Genomic DNA, 24012 nt, shown 5'->3' on the forward strand with positions numbered 1-24012 from the left:
GCATTTAAAAATGTCTCCTAACTGAAGCACAACTCATATTTAAAAGAGCAGTTGAAATCGCTGTATCAATGCAAACAGCTGACAGAGATGCAACTGAGTTGCTGTCAGGAATTCAAGTGAGCCTGAACAAAATTATAACGTCTAAACAGAAATCGATCTGGCAGGGCCTCACATACTCCAGACCAATGTGGGTATAAAGGCAAAGCGTTCAGAAGTTACAACAAGGTAGTTCACATACGAACAGCATGCCAGGCAGACAAAAATAAATGCACTGCACAGGGAAGAAAAGAAGATTAAAAAGTCAAGTGGCAGTTTCAAAAAGAGCACTAATCTGCATGCGTATGTGAAAAATGTGATAATAATGAGAGTGACACAGGACTGAGTAGCCTTGAGATTTACATGATGAAAACTAACAATAGACAAGTAATATGGCTTCAATAGGTAGGTTTCAATAGGTACATTTAATGTCAGAGTAATGTGTACAATATACATAAAGAAATTCTTGTACTTCACAAACATCCACGAAAAGTCATTGGCTGCATTTCAGGCAGAGATAGAAAGGTTCTTGATTAGCCAGGGCATCAAAGGGTATGGGGCAAAGGCAGGGGAGTGAGGATGACTGGAAGAATTGGATCAGCCCACGATTGAATGGCAGAGCAGACTTGATGGGCCGAATGGCCTACTTTTGCTCCTATATCCTTATGCTCTTATGGTCCAAAACAGAGGAGCACCCCAAAGAATGAATGAGTGTTAAATGTTAGAACATCAAAGCCCCCCTCCAGCTCCCCCCTCCCCCGCACAAGCAGCAGTAAGGCAACAACCCAACCCCACCCCTGCCAGCAAAAAAGCATTGATGCCTCCCAACGAGCACTCGAGCGTGCAGCAAAGCATCAATAAAGGCACCGACTTGCAGTACCCCAAAGACTACTCGTTCACCTGGTAATTCAACATACTACAGGCTCTCTCTCTCTCTCCCTAATAAGGGAGAAAGGGGTGTCCTCGTTTCACAGCGAGAGGGGAGACAAAACAAACAACTCGCTGATTTACGATGTTGTGTCGCTTTTTCCAAGCTCCGTGTACAGACAGTCGGCACCAAGGCTCAGATTTCTGGACACACTGTCCATGGCAGCTAACCCGCTGCTACCGATGTTCTGTGTTCTCCCGCAACGCCTCAGTCAGGAGCACCAGCCTTAAATCAGCAGGTCTCCAGAGCAACGAAAATACAACACCCTGAAGGAGTGCTAGTCTTCAAGGCTGCCTTCTTGGAATAACAAAAAGCAGCCGGTCGTGAGGCCCTGAGGGCGGGTCCTATTCCCGTAAAGAACCGAAGTCAGAGTGTAACTTCAGGTCAGGGTCTTCAAAAGAACCTTGAAAAGGAAGAAAAGAAATATCAAAGATAGGAATAGAGCTGTTTCCAGAGATGCAAACAAAAGAGTCACTGTTTAGCACCATCATAAATTCACTCGGCCCCTCGAGTGTCGAGCTTACACCAGTAGTGCATGGCAAATTAATTAAAATGGATTGGACACTGGCTCAGCGGTTTAAGTCATTCCACAAACCAAGTTTGGCATTTCAAAGATACTGAACTGAAGCCTGCTGATATCCAGCTAAGAACTTACACTGGGGAGAAAAAGCTCCTGCAGGAAAGACATTCGTAACAGTGAAATATAACCACGAACAAGCCAGATTGAGCTTGTACGTGGCATTGTGGGGCCTTGATTACTGATACACCTACCACATGAATGGAGAACTACCCACCATTTTCATGCCACATCTCCTGCAATACGGTCAATTGAAAGTGAATTTAAAAAGGTACTGGATGATGTGAGGATGGGCTTGGTTCAAGGATGGCTTTGAAAACTCAAACATACCAAAGATAAAAGAGTGTTAAATGAAAATGCCACAACCGAGTTTTACAAAGCCTGTCCGGTTCCTTAAACATCATCCGTGATAAAGTAGCCAGTGAGCTAGTTCGCATAGAGGCTGGAGGAATTCTTTCCAAGTTTGAGTGGAGCCCATGGGCAATGCCAGTGGTCCCGGTAGACAAGGAGAATGGGTTAGTCAGGATCTGTGGTGATTTTAAGGTCACCATCAACCCAGTACAGAAAATAGATCAGTACTCTCTGCCTATGATAGAGGATATCTTTGCAAACCTGTCTGCAGCAAAACACTTCAGCAAAGTGGATTTAGTTGAGCCCTAACAAGAGGAATTCTGCAGATGCTGGAAATTCAAGCAACACATATCAAAGTTGCTGGTGAACGCAGCAGGCCAGGCAGCATCTCTAGGAAGAGGTACAGTCAACATTTCAGGCCGAGACCCTTCGTCAGGATTAACTGAAGGAAGAGTTAGTAAGAGATTTGAAAGTGGGAGGGGGAGGGGGAGATCAAAATGATAGGAGAAGACAGGAGGGGGAGGGATGGAGCCAAGAGCTGGACAGGTGATTGGCAAAAGCGATATGACAGGGTCATGGGACAGGAAGCCCAGGGAGAAGGAAAAAGGGGGAGGGGAACCCAGAGGATGGGCAAGGGGTATAGTCAGAGGGACAGGGGGAGAAAAAGGAGAGAGAGAGAAAGAATGTGTGTATAAAAATAAATAACGGATGGGGTACGAGGGGGAGGTGGGGCATTAGCGGAAGTTAGAGAAGTCAATGTTCATGCCATCAGGTTGGAGGCTACTCAAACGGAATATAAGGTGTTGTTCCTCCAACCTGAGTGTGGTTTCATCTTTACATTAGAGGAGGCCGTGGATAGTCATGTCAGAATGGGAACGGGATGTGGAATTAAAATGTGTGGCCACTGGGAGATCCTGCTTTCTCTGGCGGACAGAGCGTAGGTGTTCAGAAAAACGGTCTCCCAGTCTGCGTCAGGTCTCGCCAATATATAAAAGGCCACAGCGGGAGCACCGGACGCAGTATATCACCCCAGCTGACTCACAGGTGAAGTGTCGCCTCACCTGGAAGGACTATCTGGGGCCCTGAATGGTGGTGAGGGAGGAATTGTAAGGGCATGTGTAGCACTTGTTCCGCTTACAAGGATAAGTGCCAGGAGGGAGATCAGTGGGGAGGGATGGGGGGGAATGAATGGACAAGGGAGTCGCATAGGGAGCGATCCCTGCGGAAAGCGGGGGTGAGGGGGGAGGGAAAGATGTGTTTAGTGGTGGGATCCCGTTGGAGGTGGCGGAAGTTACGGAAAATAATATGTTGGACCCGGAGGCTGGTGGGGTGGTAGGTGAGGACCAGGGGAACCCTATTCCTAGTGGGGTGGCGGGAGGATGGAGTGAGAGCAGATGTGCGTGAAATGGGGGAGATGTGTTTGAGAGCAGAGTCTCCGCAGGGATCGCTCCCTACGCGACTCCCTTGTCCATTCGTTCCCCCCCATCCCTCCCCACTGATCTCCCTCCTGGCACTTATCCTTGTAAGCGGAACAAGTGCTACACATGCCCTTACACTTCCTCCCTCACCACCATTCAGGGCCCCAGACAGTCCTTCCAGGTGAGGCGACACTTCACCTGTGAGTCGGCTGGGGTGATATACTGCATCCGGTGCTCCCAATGTGGCTTTCTATATATTGGCGAGACCCGACGCAGACTGGGAGACCGCTTTGCTGAATACCCATGCTCTGTCCGCCAGAGAAAGCAGGATCTCCCAGTGGCCACACGTTTTAATTCCACATCCCGTTCCCATTCTGACATGTCTATCCACAGCCTCCTCTACTGTAAAGATGAAACCACACTCAGGTTGGAGGAACAACACCTTAAATTCTGTCTGGGTAGCCTCCAACCTGGTGGCATGAACATTGACTTCTCTAACTTCCGCTAATGCCCCACCTCCCCCTCGTACCCCATCCGTTATTTATTTTTATACACACATTCTTTCTCTCTCTCTCTTTTTTCTCCCTCTGTCCCTCTGAATATACCCCTTGCCCATCCTCTGGGTTCCCTCCCCTTGTCTTTCTCCCCGGAAATCCTGTCCCATGATCCTCTCATATCCTCTTTGCCAATCACCTGTCCAGCTCTTGGCTCCATCCCTCCCCCTCCTGTCTTCTCCTATCATTTTGGATCTCCCCCTCCCCCTCCCACTTTCAAATCTCTTACTAACTCTTCCTTCAGTTAGTCCTGACGAAGGGTCTCAGCCTGAAACGTCGACCGTACCTCTTCCTAGAGATGCTGCCTGGCCTGCTGCGTTCACCAGCAACTTTGATGTGTGTTAGTTGAGCCCTACCTGCAGATGGAGATGAAAGAGGAGTTCAAGGTGTTTCTCACCATAAGCACCCACAAGGAGCTTTGTCGCTACAATAGGTTTATTTTTGGAGTAGCATCTGCACCTGCGCTCTGGCTGAATGCTATGGACCAGGTGCTGCAAAGGCTGCCTAGCCACTCATCATTGTTACTGGTGCAGATGACAAGGAACGTCTCCAAAATCTCAAGACAGTTTTAAAACGATTAGAGGATTATGGGCTCAGAGATATTGCAACCAGTGTGAATTCTTTAAATTAAGAATCACTTATTGTGGTCACCTCATTGATGCACAAGATTTACGCAAGTGTGTGGAAAAATTTCAAGCAGTGGTGGATGCCACCAGGCCAAAGGATGTGTCACAGTTGTGGTCCATTTTAGGATTTGTCAACCACTGTAAAAGGTTCCTGCCAAACCTGGTTACTGTGCTCCACCCTTCAAATCATTACTGCAGATTCGGGAAGAAATGGCAATGGACAAAGTAGTGTGAGGTGGCTTTCAAAAAGGTAAAAGAAATGGTAACGCCAGACACTGTACTCACACATTGTGATCCACATCATCCAGTGAAGCTTGTCTGTGATGCCTCACCTTACAGTATATGTACAGCCATGTCACACATTATCAGTGATGGAAGGGAATGCCCCATATCCTTTACATCACATTCCCTTACTGCTGCCGAGAAAAATTACACACAGATTGACAGCGAGGCCTTGAGTCAGATTTGGAGTGTGAAAGGTTTCAATCAGTACCTGTATGGTAGAGAGTTCATCCTCATTACTGATCATCAACCACTAGTGACCATTTTCTGTCCATGGAAGGATGGTCCACTAAGAGCAGCAGCATGAATGCAGAGATGGAGGACACAATCACAAGATCGAATTCAAGAGGAGAACCAATTATGGAAATGCTATTGGATTGTTCTGCTTATCCCTGAAAAAGGAAATATCTGAAAAAATTTACAAAAGGGTACACTCCTCTTGACGTATTCTCCCTAACACAAATCAAAAGTCTCCCCATTATAGCAGAGACGATCAAAAGGTAAAGCAGGAAGGATCCCACACTATCTCAGGTCTACAAGGCAATTCAAAATGGTTGGAATGTGCAGCAGAAATTCTAGTTCCCTCATTTTTAACAGCATTGGGATGAACCTGCCCTTGACGGGGGTTGTTATTATGTGGGGGTTGAGAGTTGTACCATCCAAGCTGGGAGCTAAGGAGTAGGAGGAGCTACATGCTGGTCATCAGGGTCAAAATGAGAGCGTTGGCAGGAAGCTTTACCTGGTGGTCTGGGATAGAACAATAGATTGTGCAGCACTCCATGCACTGTTCTGGATGCCAACATGTCCAGAGGTTGCCAAGAGCAGCACCTGGGAATGGTCTCATTGCCCTGGCAGAGGATTCGTGTGGATTATGCCACACCATTCATGGGCACTTGGTAGTAGTGGATGCAGCTACAAAGTGGCCAGAAGTGTTTCCAATAGCCCCCACTACAGTCTCTCACACACTGTTATGCGTTGAGAAGTCTCTTCTGCAAGACTTGTGTAACAGAACACTTAGTTAGTGACAATGGACAACAGTTTGTTGCAGAACTGTTTCAGTCATTCCCGAAAATAAATAGAATAAGACACATTACATCTGCACCGTACCACCCGACTATAAATCGCTTGGTGGAAAGTTTTGTTCAGAGTCTTATTCAGCACACACCCTGAGCAACGTCAGCAAAACACAGCACACTGACACTAAATCAGAAGTTCACCAACCTTCTCCTCGCATATCACTATGTAGGACACTCCACAACCAACAGCTCACCAGCTATGCTGTTCTGGGTTGTCCCTTGTGCTCACGCTCGGATCTTCTCAAACCCAATCTCAGAAGGAGTATGCAGGACAAACAGCTGAGGCAAATTGAGGGCCCCTCAAACAAGGACGTTTGATGTTTCACTCCAGAACAAACAGTCCTGATGAGGGACTATAGAGATGATCAAAAGTGAGGACTTGAAAAAATTAAGGACAGATCTGGACCATTCTCCGACGCAATGGAGATTGCACCTGATATTACCTGGAAACAACACATCAACAAGTAGGGGAGAGCAGAGTCAATGGTGGGAGAAGAAATGTGTCCAGAGCTGTCAGAACAACTTCCTGCAGTCCCAGAATCACCTCCTACAACCAGCACAGGGGAGACTCCAGAACCTGAGATTGTTTCACAGAGACATCTCACCTGCTCACCTTGTACTACTTAGTTAATTCTAAATTGTCCCATTCCGGCCTGAAGATTTAATCACTGTGGAGGATTTCTTACTTCTGTGGAATAACGTCTTTCCAGACAAGGGGATCACTCTACTTGGCAGGTGAAGTCGCCAGCAGGTGGTAAGAATGAGCTCCCTCATCTGCACCCCTCTGACTCTCAACACGAAAGCCCCTCAGGACTGTGTACTAAGTCCCCTCCTTTATTTCCTGTATACCCATGACTGTGTTGGCACCCACCGCTCTAATCTGCTAATTAAATTTGATGACGACACTACATTAATTGGCCATATCTCAAACAATAATGAGGTGGCCCACAGGGAAAGATTCATCTCTCTGACACAGTAGTGTCAAGAAAACAACCTCTTCCTCAATGTTGCAAATACAAAGGAGCTGGTTGTGGATTACAGGAGGAATGGAGGAGGGCTAACCCCTATTGACATCAACGGATCTGGGGTTGAGAGGGTAAACAGTTCTAAGTTCCTCAGCATCCACATCACTGAGGACCTCACGTGGTCTGTACACACCAGCTGTGTGGTGAAAAAGGCACAACAGCACCTCTTTCGCCTCAGACGGTGGAGAAAGTTTGACGAAGTCAGGACGAAGGGTCCCGGCCTGAAACGTCGACCGTACCTCTTCCTAGAGATGCTGCCTGGCCTGCTGCATTCACCAGCAACTTTGATGTGTGTTGCTTGAATTTCCAGCATCTGCAGAATTCCTGTTGTTTGGAGAAAGTTTGATATGGGCCTCCAAATCCCAAGAATCTTCTCCAGGGGCACATTGAGAGCATCCTGACTGGCTGCATCACTGCCTGGGATGGGAATTGTACTTCCCTTAATCGCAGGACTCTACAGAGAATGGTGTGGACAGCCCAGCACATCTGTAGATGTGAACTTCCCACTATTCAGGACATTTACAAAGACAGTTGTGTAAAAAGGGCTTGTAGGATCACTGGGGTCCCAAGTCACCCCAACCACGGTCTATTCTAGCTGATATCATCCGGGAAATAATACAGCAGCATAAAAGCCAGGATCAACAGGCTCCGGGACAGCTTTTTCCACCAGGCCATCAGACTGATTAACTCAGGCTGACTTGAGTGTATTTCCATGTTACATTGACTGTTCTATTTATTATAAATTACTATGATTGCACGTTACACATTTAGATGGAGACGTAATGTAGAGATTTTTACTCCTCATGTATGTGAAGGATGTAAGAAATAAGATCAATTCAATTCAATGTATATATAAGATGACTAGAGAGCAATATGCTGCATACTTGAGTATATTCTATATTGAGTAGGAGCTTATAACTTAGCAGGGAGGAGTGTTATGTATTTAATATTTCAGTAATATTGTAAACACTGTATATTGTTTGATTAACCATTCTTTATTGTTTGCATAATTCATTATGGGTTATATGTAAATGCATGTGAATGGCGTACGTCACTACGTTAATACGTCACATTTGAGCAACTCACTAAAGTGACACCAAGCAGATGCATTCTCTGGCTCCCGTTTTTTTCTTTTAATTAATCTTTGGTGTTACAAAACATAATAGGCATGTCATTAAATATTTAAAGATTGAAAAAAACTTAAAGACGAAGCTTCTGCTGATCACAAAGCAGCAGAGAAATTCATTGATGACTTTGTGAAGATCGTCGCTGATGAAAATCTACCTTGCTGATTGCTTTTGTACCTTACATAAAACCTACAAATACAGTGTACTTTTACCTTTTCATAAAAATGGCATTTTAAGTGGAGTCTGAAGGCCTGTCGTTGCTTGTTGTTGTTGAACAACCGATTCAGGTATTCTCCCGATGCTGCAGTGCTGCTTTTGTTACCCTGCACACATTATATTTTCATTATATTAATGGTACGTAATAATTATTACTGTTAAGTACATATGTATGATGAACAAGTGTAAGAAAAAGACTGCTTACCGGTAGCACATAAATTCATTTGGAAATGATGGTGATCCCAAGCTATCTCACTAAATATTCCAAAATCCAAAAAATTCCAAAATCCGAAACTCTGCCGGCCTCAAGCATTTCAGGTAAGAGGTACTCAACCAGTAATAGGATTCAGTAGTGCAAGTGATACTAATCCAGCCTGCGTCAGAGAGCACAATGTTCCAACTGTGCCACACTCAGAGACATGTGCCTGTGGGGGGGGGAGGGTGAAAACACACACGTGCAGGTGTATAGAATGGGGTAGAAAGCAATAGACAGACACACTGTATACACAAACATTCGTTGAGTCACATGCAAATACATGCAAACTTACAAATGGAGTCATTTGTACATCGGCCTGTTGCCAATGAGTTAGTTCCTGTCTTGTATGACTACTGAGTTGGCACCAATTATCAAGCATCAGTTTAAATGAATCCTATCTTACTCATGTTTTACTCTTCTCACATTCCCAAACCATCCCCCTGCCGCCCTCACACACCATACCCCCACCCCCCAGATTCTACTACTCACTTACACACTCAGTGACCAATTAAGCTACCCCCCCCCCCCATGTGCTCTTTGGATGTGGGTGGAAGGCAGAGCACCCAGGGGAAACCCACACAGTTACAGAGGAGGGGACATACAAACTCTACACAGGCCAGGTTTGGACCTCGGATGATGTAACCATAAAGCAGGGAGAATGGAGCGACCATACAGGGGAATCACTCATACACACATGCTCAGACCTAGGGGACAGAAATAAAGCAGATGCTCCAGTGTAACAACTGAGCCACCATGGGTCAAATGTTCTCTTTTGTTTAGACAATTCCTTGGTGATATCTTGCCTGGGTTGCTGAGGGGAATGAGCTTCAAGTTATTGACACACTTACCATATTGAAAGAGATTTCCTTCGTTGAATCCCCCAGCTACGTTCCTAGCTGTGCTGTAGCAAAAACCACCATATGGGAGATGGTGCCAATGGCCACCGTACTCAGAGCGGGGATGAAGAAGGAGTTCTGTTAACACGTCGTAAGTCATGATATTATTCCTTCACTATCTTCCAGATGCCTCCACCTGCTCCATGTTTGCTGATCAGGTGACTATCCTCACTGCGTGGTGGTCTCAAAACGTATTCCAGGCATTTTAAACAGCAAGGGGCATTTTATTTTGCAGTTGTCACATGCCTGAATGTCCTAGGCTACGTTATGACAGGCGAAGCACATTTGAATTGAATTGATTGACTTTATTTCTTACATCTTTCACATACATGAGGAGTAAAAATCTTTATGTTACATTTCTATCTAAATGTGCAATGTGTAATCATAGTAACTTATATTAATTAATAATAAATAGAACAGTCAATGTAATGTAGAGTACACTCAAATCAGCGTGAGTTCATCAGTCTGATGGCCTGATGGAAGAAGCTGCTCTGGAGCCTGTTGGTCCTGGCTTTTATACTGCGGTACCACTTTCCGAATGGTAGCAGCCGGAATAGATTGCGGTTGGGATGGCTTGGGTCTCCAGTGATCCTATGGGTCCTTTTTATACACCTGTCCTTGTAAATGTCCTGAATCATGGGAAGTTCACAACTACAGATTTACTGGGCTGTCTGCACCACTCTCTGCAGAATCTTGTGATTAAGGGAGGTACAGTTCCCATATCAGGCAGTGATGCAGTCAGTCAGGATGCTCTCAATTGTGCCCCTGAAGAAAGTTCTTAGGATCTGGGGGCCCATACCAAACTTCTTCAATGGTCTGAGGTGAAAGAGGCACACAGCTGGTGTGTGCAGACCACGTGAGGTCCTCGGTGATGTGGATGCCGAGGAACTGGAAGCTGTTTACCCTCTCAACCCCAGATCCATTGATGTCAATAGGGGTTAGCCCCTCTCCATTCCTGCTGTAATCCACAACCAGCTCCTTTGTTTTTGCAACATTGAGGGAGAGGTTGTTTTCTTGACGCCACTGTGTCAGAGAGATGACTGCTTCCCTATGACCACCTTGTTATTGTTTGAGATAAGGCCAATCAATGTAGTGTCATTGGCAAACTTAATTAGCAGATTGGAGCTGTGGGTGGCGATATAGTCATGGGTATACAGGGGGTAAAGGAGGGGACTCAGTACGCAGCACTGAGGGGCTCCTGTATTGAGAGTCAGAGGGTTGAAGGTGAGGGAGCCCACTCTTACAACCTGCTGGCGGTCTGACAGGGAGTTCAGGATCCAGCTGCACAAGGCAAGGTGAAGGCCGAGGTCTCTGAGCTTCTTGTCAACTATGGTGTTGAATGCTGAACAGCATTCCCTTTTTTTTTTGGCGTGTGCCTGCGTGCTTGCGAGTTTCTTGTGTGTGTGAGTTTGCTTGTGTGTGCGTGTCTGTGCGTGTGCGTCTGCGTGCATGTGTCCATGATGATGTCCTTTTCATGGCTTTTTACATGGTGCGGAACGAGAGACTGTGTGGCTCGCCGCTCTAATTCACACTTTCGCAGTATTTTCCCTTTGTTTTATGAGGTTGAGTTGCGATCTCAACACTCAACCTGGCACGGATGGAAAGCGTACTCGGGAGAGGACCTGACTGGTTTTGAACCCGGGAACCTCCGCTCCCGGGTCTGGCGCCAATGTCGTTGCGTCACCAGCCGGCCCAGAACAGCTTTCTCACATAAGCATCCTTCTTCTCCAGATTTGTAAGGACAGTATGTAGAGCAATGGCTATTGCGTCACCCGTCGGTCGGTAGTGTCAGTAGATATTGTTGAAAAGTAGAAAGTCAGCCATTGGTTTCTTTCCCCATCATCCCTTGCACTGACTTTGTATGCAAATTAAGGCCATTGATTTTGATTAGAATGGATAGTATCTTCAAGAAAAAACCAAACGGAGGAAATGCTATATGATTCGTGAATTTACACACAAACAGCACCCTGACATGATGATCTGTCTCAGTGATGTTTTTTAATCAAAAACCAAATCACCATTAAAAATCCCCTGCTTTTATAGCATTACTGTTTCCAGCTGAGAGCACTGACAACCCTGGCAGGGTTATGCTCGAGATATCGCTGTCATTTTTGATGTTCTTGTCACATTTTGGACTATTGAAGCTGTTTTGGAAAATCACATTTCTGTCACATGGTGCTTCCAGGCAACTGGCTGCTTCCTTCTCAGTCACCTTCCCCATTGAACCTCCCCCCACCCCCGTCGACACTACCACTTGCTGCATTTGGATTACATTGTCAGTTCCCTGTGCCTGTTAGTGACAATCCCCGCAGATACGGCTGACAAATAGTTGCCGCTACAGCTTTGACTCACCCGTTCAGCGGCACTTCCACTTCCCGTTTGCCTTTACCTCTTGTAGCTGTGGGCTCTTACGCCAGGACGGGTTACATCTGCATAGTCCCCGAGGGCCGGTGCTTAATATCTAAAGGCCGTTGAATCAGGGCTGACTGAAACAACTAACAGTCTCCTGGTTGTAGACTCCGGCAGCTCCATCGTGGGGTCAACCCTCCCTACTGAGGACATTTTCAAAAGTTGGTGCGTCAAGAGGAGCACATCCAGCTTCAAGGTCTCCTCATTCGAGACAGGCTCTTTTTGCATTACTACCATCAAGAAGGAGGGACAGGACCCTGATCCTTCCCCTCTGCAATCAGATTTCTGAACAGTCCTCGAAAACTATCCCTTACTATCCCTCTTTCACGCAGTTTATTGATTTATCCATCTACCCATCTATTTATTATATGGTTGTATAGTCTCTTTTTATGTCCTGCCCTGTCCTGCTGCAAGAAAATAACAGACGTCACGCGATCTGTTCGTGATAATGAACCTGATTCTGATTCTGAACTCAGTGGACGGAGGAGCAGCTTCTGTTGTGGAGGGAGGAAGGGGGCCGGCACGGCTGGGGAAAGAATTGCCAATGTGTCAGTTCGAAGCCCTGCATCCGGAGTGAGACTGGAGGCTCGATGTGACCGGTACAAAGTGGCAAGACAGGAGTCTGAGGTGACCGGTGGACTGAGGAGGAGTGTAAGCTGCCAGGAAGCTGGCGTCAACTCGAAGACTTCAGGGCCGTGTTGCATCTTTGGACTTAGTATGCCTCAGCTGGAATGAGCTTAGTCTCCTTCCTTCTCCAGCAAACTCCCAACACCTTTTACACAGATTCTCACCAAGGCGGACTTAAAACCCTTTTCACTCCTTTACTGTCACTGATGGCAAGTGAATGAGACCAAGTCAGCCCCACCCGAGAAATAGGATCTTATAGAGGACATAAAACATTCCTTAGCACCTCTCACATGGTGGAAGTATAGAGCAGCTCATTTCCTGGTTCAGTTCACTGCAGGAGCAGATCCTAGTGTTTCAGTAATTCAGAGCAGCTAATGGTCAACAATTGAATTCCAATAGCCATCTGTGTTACTCCTTCACATTCCCCTCTCAGCACGATTTCAAAGATTAACTGCTGGACTGGGATAAAGACAGTCCCAGTTCAATCAAACCAAGCTTAAGGCTGGGTGAGAAGGTGAAGCCATTGGGTATTTCATTCCGTCTGACTTGAGTTGGAAGATTGGAATATTCTCACAAGTAGATGGAATCTATAAAAATTCCAGTTCATGCTACCATCAAACACTGGGATATACTGTAGTAGTCTTTAAAAAATAATGGAATTAGGGCTGGCCGAAGAGATACATTGGAGTCACCCTGCAGAATGCTGATTAGTTATAGCATTCTTGGCCCCCCAGTCTGAATGCTTATTAGATATAACCACTTCTAACCTTGGCGAATACATTGACCTGTGCCAGGCTCTGCTGTGATTAGAATCTGAAACAACCCCCTGCTCCTCACACCTCCCACTCACTGCTGTGCCAGAAACATGGGTTCCCTCGCCGTCTCCCCCATGACTCGGTGCGGAGAGGCTGTCTGTATGGGCTGGTGCCGGGTGTCTGCACAGCTACGTAGTGCTGAGGAGGCAGTGGGGGGTGGGGAAGGGCTCAGGGCTGCGTCCAGAGAGGGTGTGGCCGTTGCCAGGGACTCACAGCCCCTCTTCCTCATCCTGTCAGACCAGCCACTCTCAGGACCTCCTGCTGGAAGTGAAACTGTCATCTTCCCCTCTCTTTGTTTGGTTTTACTGCCCTGAGATCTCTCAAATGGTGCTCTCTGACCCCTGAACTTGTTACCGTGGAGAATCTCTCTCTATATAGAACATAGAGTACAGCACAGGAAAAGGCCACTCAGCCCATAATGTTGCACCAAACTAATTAACTGGTTACTAAAAGCCTAACTAAAGTAATCCCTTCCGCCTAAATAATGTCCATGCCCCTGTATTCTCTGCACATTCACATGCTCTTTATAATGGCCCATTTTGGTGCCAGGAGTGCATCCTCCTCTCCCAGAGAGTACAGAATGCAAAGCTGCAGAAGTTAAAATCTGATTCAAATTACAAGAAGACAGGTTATGGTGCAGATACTCAGCAGATCAGGCTGCATTTGAGGAGGAAGAAACAGTTAACGTTTCAGCTCGATGACCCTTCACCAGAACTGGGAAAGAGTTAGAAATCAGACATTTTTCATGTTGCAGTGAAGGAGAAGCGGAGAGAACGGAGAGAGAGCTTGTGAAGGGCAGAGAACAAGAGAGGCTATGGCAGTGCTGGCTGAGGGAGGGTGGCAACCCCTTGCTAACTGCAGACAGCGCAGAGAGAAAGCTCATAGAAGGGGATAGATGAAAACATAAGACCATAACACATAGGAGCAAAATTAGGCCATTCAGCCCATCGAGTCTGCTCCGCCATTCCATCATGGCTGATCCCAGATCCCACTCAACCCCATACACCTGTCTTCTCGCCATATCCCTTGATGTGCTGACCAATCAGGAAACTAACAACTTCCACCTTAAATATACCCACGGACTTGGCCTCCACCACAGTCTGTGGCAGAGCATTCCACAGATTCGTCACTCTCTGGCTAAAATAATTCTTCCTTATCTCCGTTCTAAAAGGTCACCTCTCAATTTTGAGCTGTGCCCTCTAGTCTGGATACTCTCACCATAGGAAACATCCTCTCACAGGCCCAAAGCTGCCAAACGCTCCCCATATATTAACCCCTTCATTCCCAGAATCATTCTCATGATTTTCTCCAATGACATCACATCCTTTCTGAGATAATGAACCCAAAACTGATGACAATACTCCAAATGCAGCCTGACTAGTGTCTTATAAAGCTTCAGCATTATCTCCTTGCTTTTATATTCTATTCCCCTTGAAATAAATGCCAGCATTGCATTTGCCTTCTTTACCACAGACTCAACCTGTAAATTAACCTTCTGGGAGTCTTGCATGAGGACTCCTAAGTCCCTCTGCACCTCTAATGTTTGAACCTTCTCCCCATTAAGATAATAGTCTGCACTATTATTTCTCTTACCAAAATGCATTATTATACATTTCCCAACACTGTATTCCATTTGCCACTTTTTTGCTTAAGCTTCCAATTTGTCTAAGTTCTGCTGCAATTGCATTGTCTCCTCAGCAGTACCTACCCCTCCACCTATCTTTGTATCATCTTCAATCTTTGCCACAAAGTCATCAATTCCATTATCCAAATCATTGACAAACAATGTGAAAACTAGGGGTCCCAATACTGACCCCTGAGGAACACCACTAGTCACTGGCAGCCAACCGGAAAAGGCCCGCTTTATTCCCACTCACTGCCTCCTGCCTGTCAGCCATTCTTCTATCCATGCCAGTATATCTTCTGTAACACCACAGGATTTTAACTTGTTAAGCAGCCTCATGTGAGGCACCTTATCAAATGCCTTCTGAAAATCTAAGTAAATTACATTCACTGTCTCTCCTTTGTCCACCCTGCTTGTTACTTCCTTGAAGAACTCTAACATATTTGTCAGGCAAGATTTCCCTTTACAGATACCATGCTGACTTTGACTTATTTTATCATTGGTCTCCAAGTACCCGAAACCTCATCCTTAATAATGGACTCCAACACTTTCCCAACCACTGAGGCTAGACTAACTGGCCTATAGTTTCCTCTCTTTTGTCTTCCTCCCTTCTTAAAGGGTGGAACAGAAGTAAGCAAAAAACCCTGGGGGTCTGGCAGCATCTATGGAAAGGAATAAACAGTTGACATTTCGGGCCAACGCCCTTCATCAGGCCCAAGATGTCAACCATTTATTACTCACCACAGGTGCTGCCTGACCTGCTGAGTTCTTCCAGCATTTTGTTATGTTGCTCTAGATTTCCAGCATTTCTAGAATCCCTTGTGTCTATGAAAGCAGAGAAGTGGGAGAAAGAATAAAGGAACTAAAAGCCATGCTGGTTTGAAGGCACGCACATTGGAGTTGCAAATCACTGCTGGTACAAATTCTGAACTGATGGAAGAATTCAGCCTATCAAGCAGCAGATGAAGGAAAGAAAAAATGAAGAGAATGTTCTGGATGCTTATTAGTATTGATTTAAACCAGAAAGGCAGGTTATTTGAAATTGCTGCACGTTTCAAACTGACAAACAGGAAATGTTAACTCTTTTTCTCTTTCCACAGATGCTGCTCAATCCGCTGACTGTTTGTGTTTCAGATTTCCAATATTTTCTGGTTTTTTAAAATTTTTGTTTGTTGCATTCTGTGTTCCCCCATGTTGTTTCCACCCAGCATCTCCCTTTAGTTGCAGGTTTTCCATCGGACCTTGGCTTTGGGCTGTGGTAGAATTTCCACTCCAGGAATGTGTCAAGTTTGCAGTCCTGGTTCGCTTACGCATTTTCACTGAACCTGTCCTGGTGTGTTCTAGAAGCGAAGCCAGGAGCCTTTTCACAGGGCGTTGCAAATTCTGAGAACTCCCTGCAGCTCTGGTTGGTTGAGGGTTGTCTGTGAGAGACCACTGACGAATTGTCCATTTCCTTATGGCAATGTTACTTTGTTTTGGGTGGCTGGGTTGCTGAAGATAAAGGGGCAGATTAAGCACAGTTATAATAGCTGTCAAGGCGTAGGTCCTTACAGTCTCTGGTTCAGGTGATAATTTTAGAAGTCTGCAGCGGAATTGACAGAATTGCCATGAGGCCATGTATTTACAGTATTACATAACATGATAGACTTGAGGAACTCAACAGGCCAGGCAGCATTTATGGAATGAAAGGGTCAGTCCGCGTTTCATGCTGAGAAACATCTCCTTGATGAATTGCTTCCCGATAGCAGGATACTGAGCACAACTAACTAACACCTGCTTCCATCTTGGAGCAGATTCTTCATGAGCAAAATTATTGCCTCCATTGGTAGCTTGCAAGCAACCTAAGGACATCGGTTGTAATCAGTATTCATTATAGTTGTCTAAGTGTTCTTCATAAACCACACCAATCCGAACATCACCATCAAACCCACCGACAAGGGGAGTACTAGGACTGATCTCCACCTTTCCGAGGACAGACGGCAGCTCTCAGACACCTCCTCTTACTTACCCCTTGAGCAGGACCCCACTAAGTAGCATCAGGCCATCGTCTCCCATACCACCACCAACCTCATCAACTCTGGAGACCTCCCATCCACTGCCGCCAACCCCAAAGTCCCTGTACTCTGCGCTACTCATTTCTAAATCTTACCCAGCTGTTCTGCTAGGTTCATTGTTTCTGGTTGCTCCTGCCCCACTGAATTTGTATCTACATAACTTGACTCCATTCTGTTCCCCCACCCCACCACCAGGTTCAGTCCCTTGCCACCTACATCCCTTCAGTCATTTTCATCTCTCGATAACCCTGATTGCTTTATTTTCACTATGGGCACCCAGTCCCTGTACACGTCCATCCTCCATCTGGTAGACTTTAAACTCTCTGCTTCTTTCTAGACAACAGACCTAACTAGTTCCCCTCCACCATCACCCTCTCTGTCTGATAGAACTAGTCCTATCCTCAACAATTTCTCATCTGGCTCCTCCTACTTTCTCAAAGGGTGTCGCAATAGGTAACTGTGTGGGCCCCCGTTATACCTGCCTTTTCATCAATTACGTGGAACAGTCCATGTTCTACATCTACACTGGTAATGTTTCCCAACTTTTTCTACACCTCATTGATGCTGCTTCCTGCAGCCGTCTGTGTTCATCAACTTTGCCTGCAACTTACATCCTGCCCACAACTATACTAGCCCATCTCTGACACCTCTCTTCCCTTTCTCAATCTCTCTGTCTTCATTCCTACAAGCAGACTACCCACTGACATCTTTTACAAACGTACTAACTCTGCCAGTTACTTTGACTATACCCCATCCCGCTCTGTCACTTGTAAAAATGTAATTACATCTCGCAGTTCCTCTGTCTCTGCCACATCTGTTCCCAGGGTGAGACTTCCCATTCTAGAACACCTGAGATGTCCTCTTCTTTCAATGAATGGGATTCCCTCCCATCACCGTCGATGCTGCCCTCAGACGAGTCTCCTCCATTTCTGACACATCTGCCCTCACCACATCCTCCCTGTCATCAGAACAGCGATAGGATTCCCTTTTCCTTATCTACCATCCCATGATCTTCTGCATCCGACGCAATATTCTCTGAAACTACTACCATCCCCATTGGGATCCTACCACTAAATACACCTTTCCCTCTTCCCCTCCCCACTCTCTGCTTTCCATAGGGAATACTGCCCATGCGATTCCCTTGTCCGTTCATCCCTCCCACTGATCTCCCCGGCACTTATCCCGGTAAACACAAGTGCTACACATGCCCCTGCAACTCTTCCCTCACCTCCGTTCAGGACCAGTTGCTCTGGACACTTAAAGCGAAGTCACTGGCACTGGTATTTGGTGCAAACTCCTCTATGCCATTGAGACCCAATGCAGACTAGAAGACTCCTTTGTTGAGCTCCTTTCCTTTGTCTGTTGCAAAAGGCAGAATCTCTCTGTGGTTATCTATTTCTATTCAACTTTCTATTGCTAATCTGACATGTCTTTCCAAGACCACCTCTACTCCATGATGAGGTTGAATTCAGGTTGGAGGTGCAACACCTTATCTTCTGCCTGGGTATCCTCCAACCTGATGGCATGAACATCAATTTCTCTAACTTATAGTAATTACTCCAAGTTTGCGGATGACACGAAGCTGGGTGGCAGTGTTAGCTGTGAGGAGAATGCTAAGAGGATGCAGGGTGACTTGGATAGGTTGGGTGAGTGGGCAAATTCATGGCAGATGCAATTTAATGTGAATAAATGTGAAGTTATCCACCTTGGTGGCAAAAATAGGAAAACAGATTATTATCTGAATGGTGGCCGATTAGGAAAAGGGGAGGTGCAACGAGACCTGGGTGTCATTATACACCAGTCATTGAAAGTGGGCATGCAGGTACGGCAGGCGGTGAAAAAGGCGAATGGTATGCTGGCATTTATAGCGAGAGGATTCGAGTACAGGAGCAGGGAGGTACTACTGCAGTTGTTCAAGGCCTTAGTGAGACCACACCTGGAGTATTGTGTGCAGTTTTGGTCCCCTAATCTGAGGAAAGACATCCTTGCCATAGAGGGAGTACAAAGAAGGTTCACCAGATTGATTCCTGGGATGGCAGGACTTCCACATGAAGAAAGACTGGATGAACTGGGCTTGTACTCGTTGGAATTTAGAAGATTGAGGGGGGATCTGATTGAAACGTATAAGATCCTAAAGGGATTGGACAGGCTAGATGCAGGAAGATTGTTCCCGATGTTGAGGAAGTCCAGAACGAGGGCCACAGTTTGAGGATAGAGGGGAAGCCTTTTAGGACCGAGATTAGGAAAAACTTCTTCACACAGGGAGTGGTGAATCTGTGGAATTCTCTGCCACAGGAGACAGTTGAGGCCAGTTCATTGGCTATATTTAAGAGGGAGTTAGATATGGCCCTTGTGGCTACGGGGGTCAGGGGGTATGGAGGGAAAGCTGGGGCGGGGTTCTGAGTTGGATGATCAGCCATGATCATAATAAATGGCGGTGCAGGCTCGAAGGGCCGAATGGCCTACTCCTGCACCTATTTTCTATGTTTCTATGTTACTCTGCCCCTCTTTCCTTCTCTTTTTCCCTTCAGCATTCTGGTTATCTCTCATCCGTTCTCTTCTCCTCAGTTGTCCATATCCACCCTAAGGTTCTCCTCTTCCTTCCCTTTCTTCAGTTTCCTCCCTCATCAGCCCTTTCCCTCTTCCACCTATCACCACCCAGCTTCTTCCTTCATCTCCCTCCCCCACCCACCCACCTTCCCCCTCACCTTGTTTTATCCATCACCTCCCAGCCTGTACTCCTTCCCCTCCCCTGGGAAGGAGCACTGAGCCTGGGGCAGGAAAAACTGCAACGTTCCAAAAGAAAAAATTGTCAAACCCGTTCGGATTTGATAGGAGCAATTCAACTTCTTGGCATTGGATAGAACAATAGAGCTCACCTTTTCATTCTGGCTTCTTACCCTTTCCTTTCCAGTCCTGATGAAGGGTGTCAGCTGGCTAGTCAGCTGTTTATTCAGAATCAGAATCAGGTTTATTCTCACCGGCATGTGACATGAAGTTTGTTAACTTAGCAGCAGCAATTCAATGCAATACATAATTTAGCAGAGAGAGAGAGAAAAAAATGATAAATAAAATAAAACATAATAAGTAAACAAGCAAGTCAATTACATATATTGAATAGATTTTAAAAAATGTGTAAAAACAGAAATACTGGATATTAAAAAAGGTGAGGTAGTGTCCGAAGCTTCAATGTCCATTTAGGAATCGGATGGCAGAGGGGAAGAAGCTGTTCCTGAATCACTGAGTGTGCGCCTTCAGGCTTCTGTATCTCCTACCTGATGGTAACAGTGAGAAAAGGGCATGTCCTGGGTGCTGGAGGTCCTTAATAATGGACGCTGCCTTTCTGAGACACCGCTCCCTAAAGATGTCCTGGGTACTTTGTAGGCTAGTGCCCAAGATGGAGCTGACTAGATTTACAACCTTCTGCAGCTTCTTTCGGTCCTGTGCAGTAGCCCCTCCATACCAGACAGTGATGCAGCCTGTCCGAATGCTCTCCACAGTACAACTATAGAAGTTTTTGAGTGTATTTGTTGACATGCCAAATCTCTTCAAACTCCTAATAAAGTATAGCTGCTGTCTTGCCTTCTTTATAACTACATCGATATGTTGGGACCAGGTTAGATCTTCGGAGACCTTGACACCGAGGAACTTGAAGCTGCTCACTCTCTCCACTTCTGATCCCTCTATGAGGATTGGTATGTGCTTCTTCATCTTACCCTTCCTGAGGTCCACAATCAGCTCTTTCTTCTTACAGGCGTTGAGAGCCAGGTTGTTGCTGCGGCACCACTCCACTAGTTGGCATATCTCACTCCTGTGTGCCCTCTCATCCTGTACTTCCTCTCCAAGATCCGCCTCGCTTGTGAGTTCTTCCAGCATTTTGTGTGTGTTGCTCAAGATGTCCAGCATCTGGAGATCCTTGTATTTAAGTCTTCCCTCTTGTTCACTTAGGAGAGTTTGCACTGATCCAGTGATCGGAAAAGCAGCGACAACATTTCAAAAAAATTGTCGAACCTGTTTGCATTTACCCTGGACGTGTTGATAGAAGCAAAGCAGCATCTTGTTATTGGATGGAAGAATGCAGTTGACAACGCTGCTCACCCACAGTGGCCTTCCCCTGTTATGCTGCGATTAGGATTCCACCTGAAATCCACACCCCAGCAGGTAAGGCTTACTTTTGTACTAACTGGTTGGAATTCAAATGCCGTACTTCCTTGTCTGCCTTCACTTTGACTTTCTGTAGAAATAAATTTCTATCAAAGTTATATTCCACTAGAGTTGTCAGCAAACACCTCTTCGATATATTTAGTAACAGACTTGCCACTCCTCACACTGCCTAGAAGCTGTTTGTTGGTGGACAGTATCTGGCCAATCACTTAACTGGTGACCTGCTGGTGATCCTGTATTAGAATGTTAGCATTTGGGCCCTCGGCTACTTATTACAAATTATCTTGTATAGTTTTAGATGCAAGCTCTATTCTTTTCCTCCAATATCTACCCCACAGTCTTTCCCAGAGAATTCCAGGTTTAGAGACTGGGATGAAAGTTTGGGGCTGAGAAAGGTTTTGGTGTGGACATGGTTTTGTGGCGTTTAGAGACTGGGATGAAAGTTTGGGGCTGAGAAAAGTTCTGGCGTGGATATGATTACGTGACATTTAGAGACTGGGATGAAAGTTTGGGGCTGAGAAAGGTTTTGGTGTGGACATGGTTATGTGGCGTTTAGCGTAACACTATTACAGCGCCGGTGACCATGTTCATTCTGCCACTGCCTGGAAGGGTTTGTTTGTTCTCCCCAGGGCACGGATTTCCTCAGGCTGCTCCGATTTCCTCCCACTAACGTACAGGTTAGTAGACCGGGGGGGCAACTCCCAGAGGACTGACCTCTACCTTGCTGAGGCCAGGCGGACACTCTCAGGTATGTCTTTGCCACGTACCCTGTGACGGGGATAAAGAACCAGCAGAGATGGAAAACACTTTGGAGTCCAGTATTGCTATAAACTAATAATATTTATTAGTAACTATGCAATATAAGTATGGAATATATATGTATGAAAAAACCAAGCTACTTTAAGTCTAGGGGTAAAAAGATACAGTCTTACGATGTAGAGTAAAGTTCAGTTCAGTTCAGTTCGTGGTATTTAGTTGAGTAGTGATGGAGAGAGAGAGAGAGAGAGAGAGAGTGAGTTGAGTCTTCAGGTGAGCTGACGCCGTCGATCTTCTCGTCGTCCTCCGAAATCATTTACAAGTCACCGATGTGACTTTAACCAGGGGGACCAGTCTTCTGTGGTGGAGCTATCACCCAGGCGAGGGTGGACACATAGACAACTCCCCACCAGTCAACCCCTTCTCCTCAAACTGGAATAGCAACTTGGATCAATCCGCCTGATCGATCCTCCAAAACCCACTTTCTCTGCGGGCACAACAATGCTCATTCAGCGTCCAGATCATGAGTCTGAGGTCTGTATCATCTGACCTCCCATTTATTTCACCAGGCTCAGCATCACCTGCCATTCAAAGAGTCCCTCCTTCCTTTGTCTGTAAAGGAGTGCACAAGCAGGCAACAAGTCCTTGAAGAAATATCAACAATTTGCCTTTGATCACCATAGCAACCTTCGAGCTGCTCGGTGCTGTCTCCAATTCCAGCTCAGTAAAAATCCGAAGTTACTTCCAATGCCTTAAAGTGACAGTCCAACTGTTAATCTTCGTCTCTCTCTCTCTTTTCCAAAAGCAACATATCGGTGGTAAATAACTCTGTCTCTCTCTCCTTTCCAAACAAACCATCAATGATAAATGTCTCTCTTTGTCTCTCTTCAAACAGTTAATAGGGGCACTCCTGGATCCCCTCACAGTCTTCCTGCCAATCCTTGAAATGGACCCCACCCCGGACCATCAGAAAATTGTCTCTGACACCATCACTGACCTCATCAGCTCTGGAGAGCTCTCATCCACTGCCACCAAGATCATAGTTGCCTTACCCGGCGCTGCTCATTTCGACCTCCTGCTCAAGATCCACAAACCAAACTGTCTGGGTAGGCCCATTGTCTCTGGCCTCTCCTGCCCTACTAAACATCTGCAAACCTCGACTCTATTCTATCCCCCTTCGTTCAGTCCCTTCCCATCTACATCCGCAACACTTCACATGCTCTCGATCTCAGTTCCCTGGCCCTGGCTGCTTCATTTTCACCATGGATGTCCACTCCCTATCCCCCATCATGAAGGCTTTAAAACTCCACTCCTTTCTCAATAAAAGACCCAACCAGTTCCCCTTCGACAGCATCCTCCTCCAACTGGCAGAACTGGTCCTCACTCTCAATGATTTCTCCTTTGGCTCCTCCCACTTTCTCCAGACTCGAGGGGTAGCCATGGGCACCCATATGGGCCCTAGCTATGGCTGGCTTTTCATTGGCTATGTAGAACAGTCCATGTTCCAAGCTTTCCTTGGGGAATACTTCCACCCTGCCCATAAATTCACTTGGTCCATCTCTGACACCTTCCTCCCCTTTCTTGATCTCTCTATCTCCATCTCTGGAGACAAACTGTCAAATGACATTTTTCATAAACCTACTGATTCCCATAGTTATCTTGATTATACCTCTTCCCTCCCTGTCTCCTGTAAAAAATGATATTCTCTTTTCCCAGTTCCTTCATCTTTGCTACATCGATTCTCAGGAGGAGGCTTCCCTTTCCAGGACATCAAAGATGTCCTCCTTTTTCAAAGAACGGGATTTCCCTTCCTCCACTATTGCTGTTGCCCTCATCCACATCTCCTTCATTTCCCGGATATCCGTGCTCACCCAATCTTTCCACCGCCTTAACAGGGACGGAGTTTTTCTTTTCTTGTCCTCACCTACAACCCCATGAGACTCCACATCCAACTAATCATCCTCCACAACATCCACTATCTTCAATGGGATGCTAACACCAAACGCATCTTTACCTCTTCGCATCTCTGCCTTCTGCAGGAATTGCTCTCTGTGTGACTCCTTTGTCCGCTCAACCCTCCATACCAATCTCCCTCCTGGCACTTACCTCTGCAAGCAACAGAAATGCTACACCTGCCCATTCACCTCCTCCTTCACCTCCATCCAGGGCTCCAAACAGTCCTTCCAGGTGAGGCA

At 46.2% G+C, this 24012-nt stretch overlaps 1 protein-coding gene across 4 annotated transcripts in view; it reads left to right on the forward strand.

Moving 5' to 3' along the window:
- ano10b (anoctamin 10b) overlaps window positions 1-24012 on the forward strand; it is a 53953-nt gene that overhangs the window by 4040 nt on the left and 25901 nt on the right. For all 4 annotated transcript variants that reach the window (XR_011889235.1, XM_072279423.1, XM_072279422.1 and 1 more), the window contains exon 2: window positions 20846-21058. Coding sequence is in view for 3 of the 4 variants with exons in the window: in XM_072279423.1 (XP_072135524.1) it covers window positions 21017-21058 (42 nt within the window). In the remaining variant the exon portion in view is untranslated. The remainder of the gene's footprint in view (window positions 1-20845; window positions 21059-24012) is intronic.

Source organism: Mobula birostris, chromosome 15 (assembly GCF_030028105.1).
Source record: "Mobula birostris isolate sMobBir1 chromosome 15, sMobBir1.hap1, whole genome shotgun sequence".
NCBI lineage: Eukaryota > Metazoa > Chordata > Chondrichthyes > Myliobatiformes > Myliobatidae > Mobula > Mobula birostris.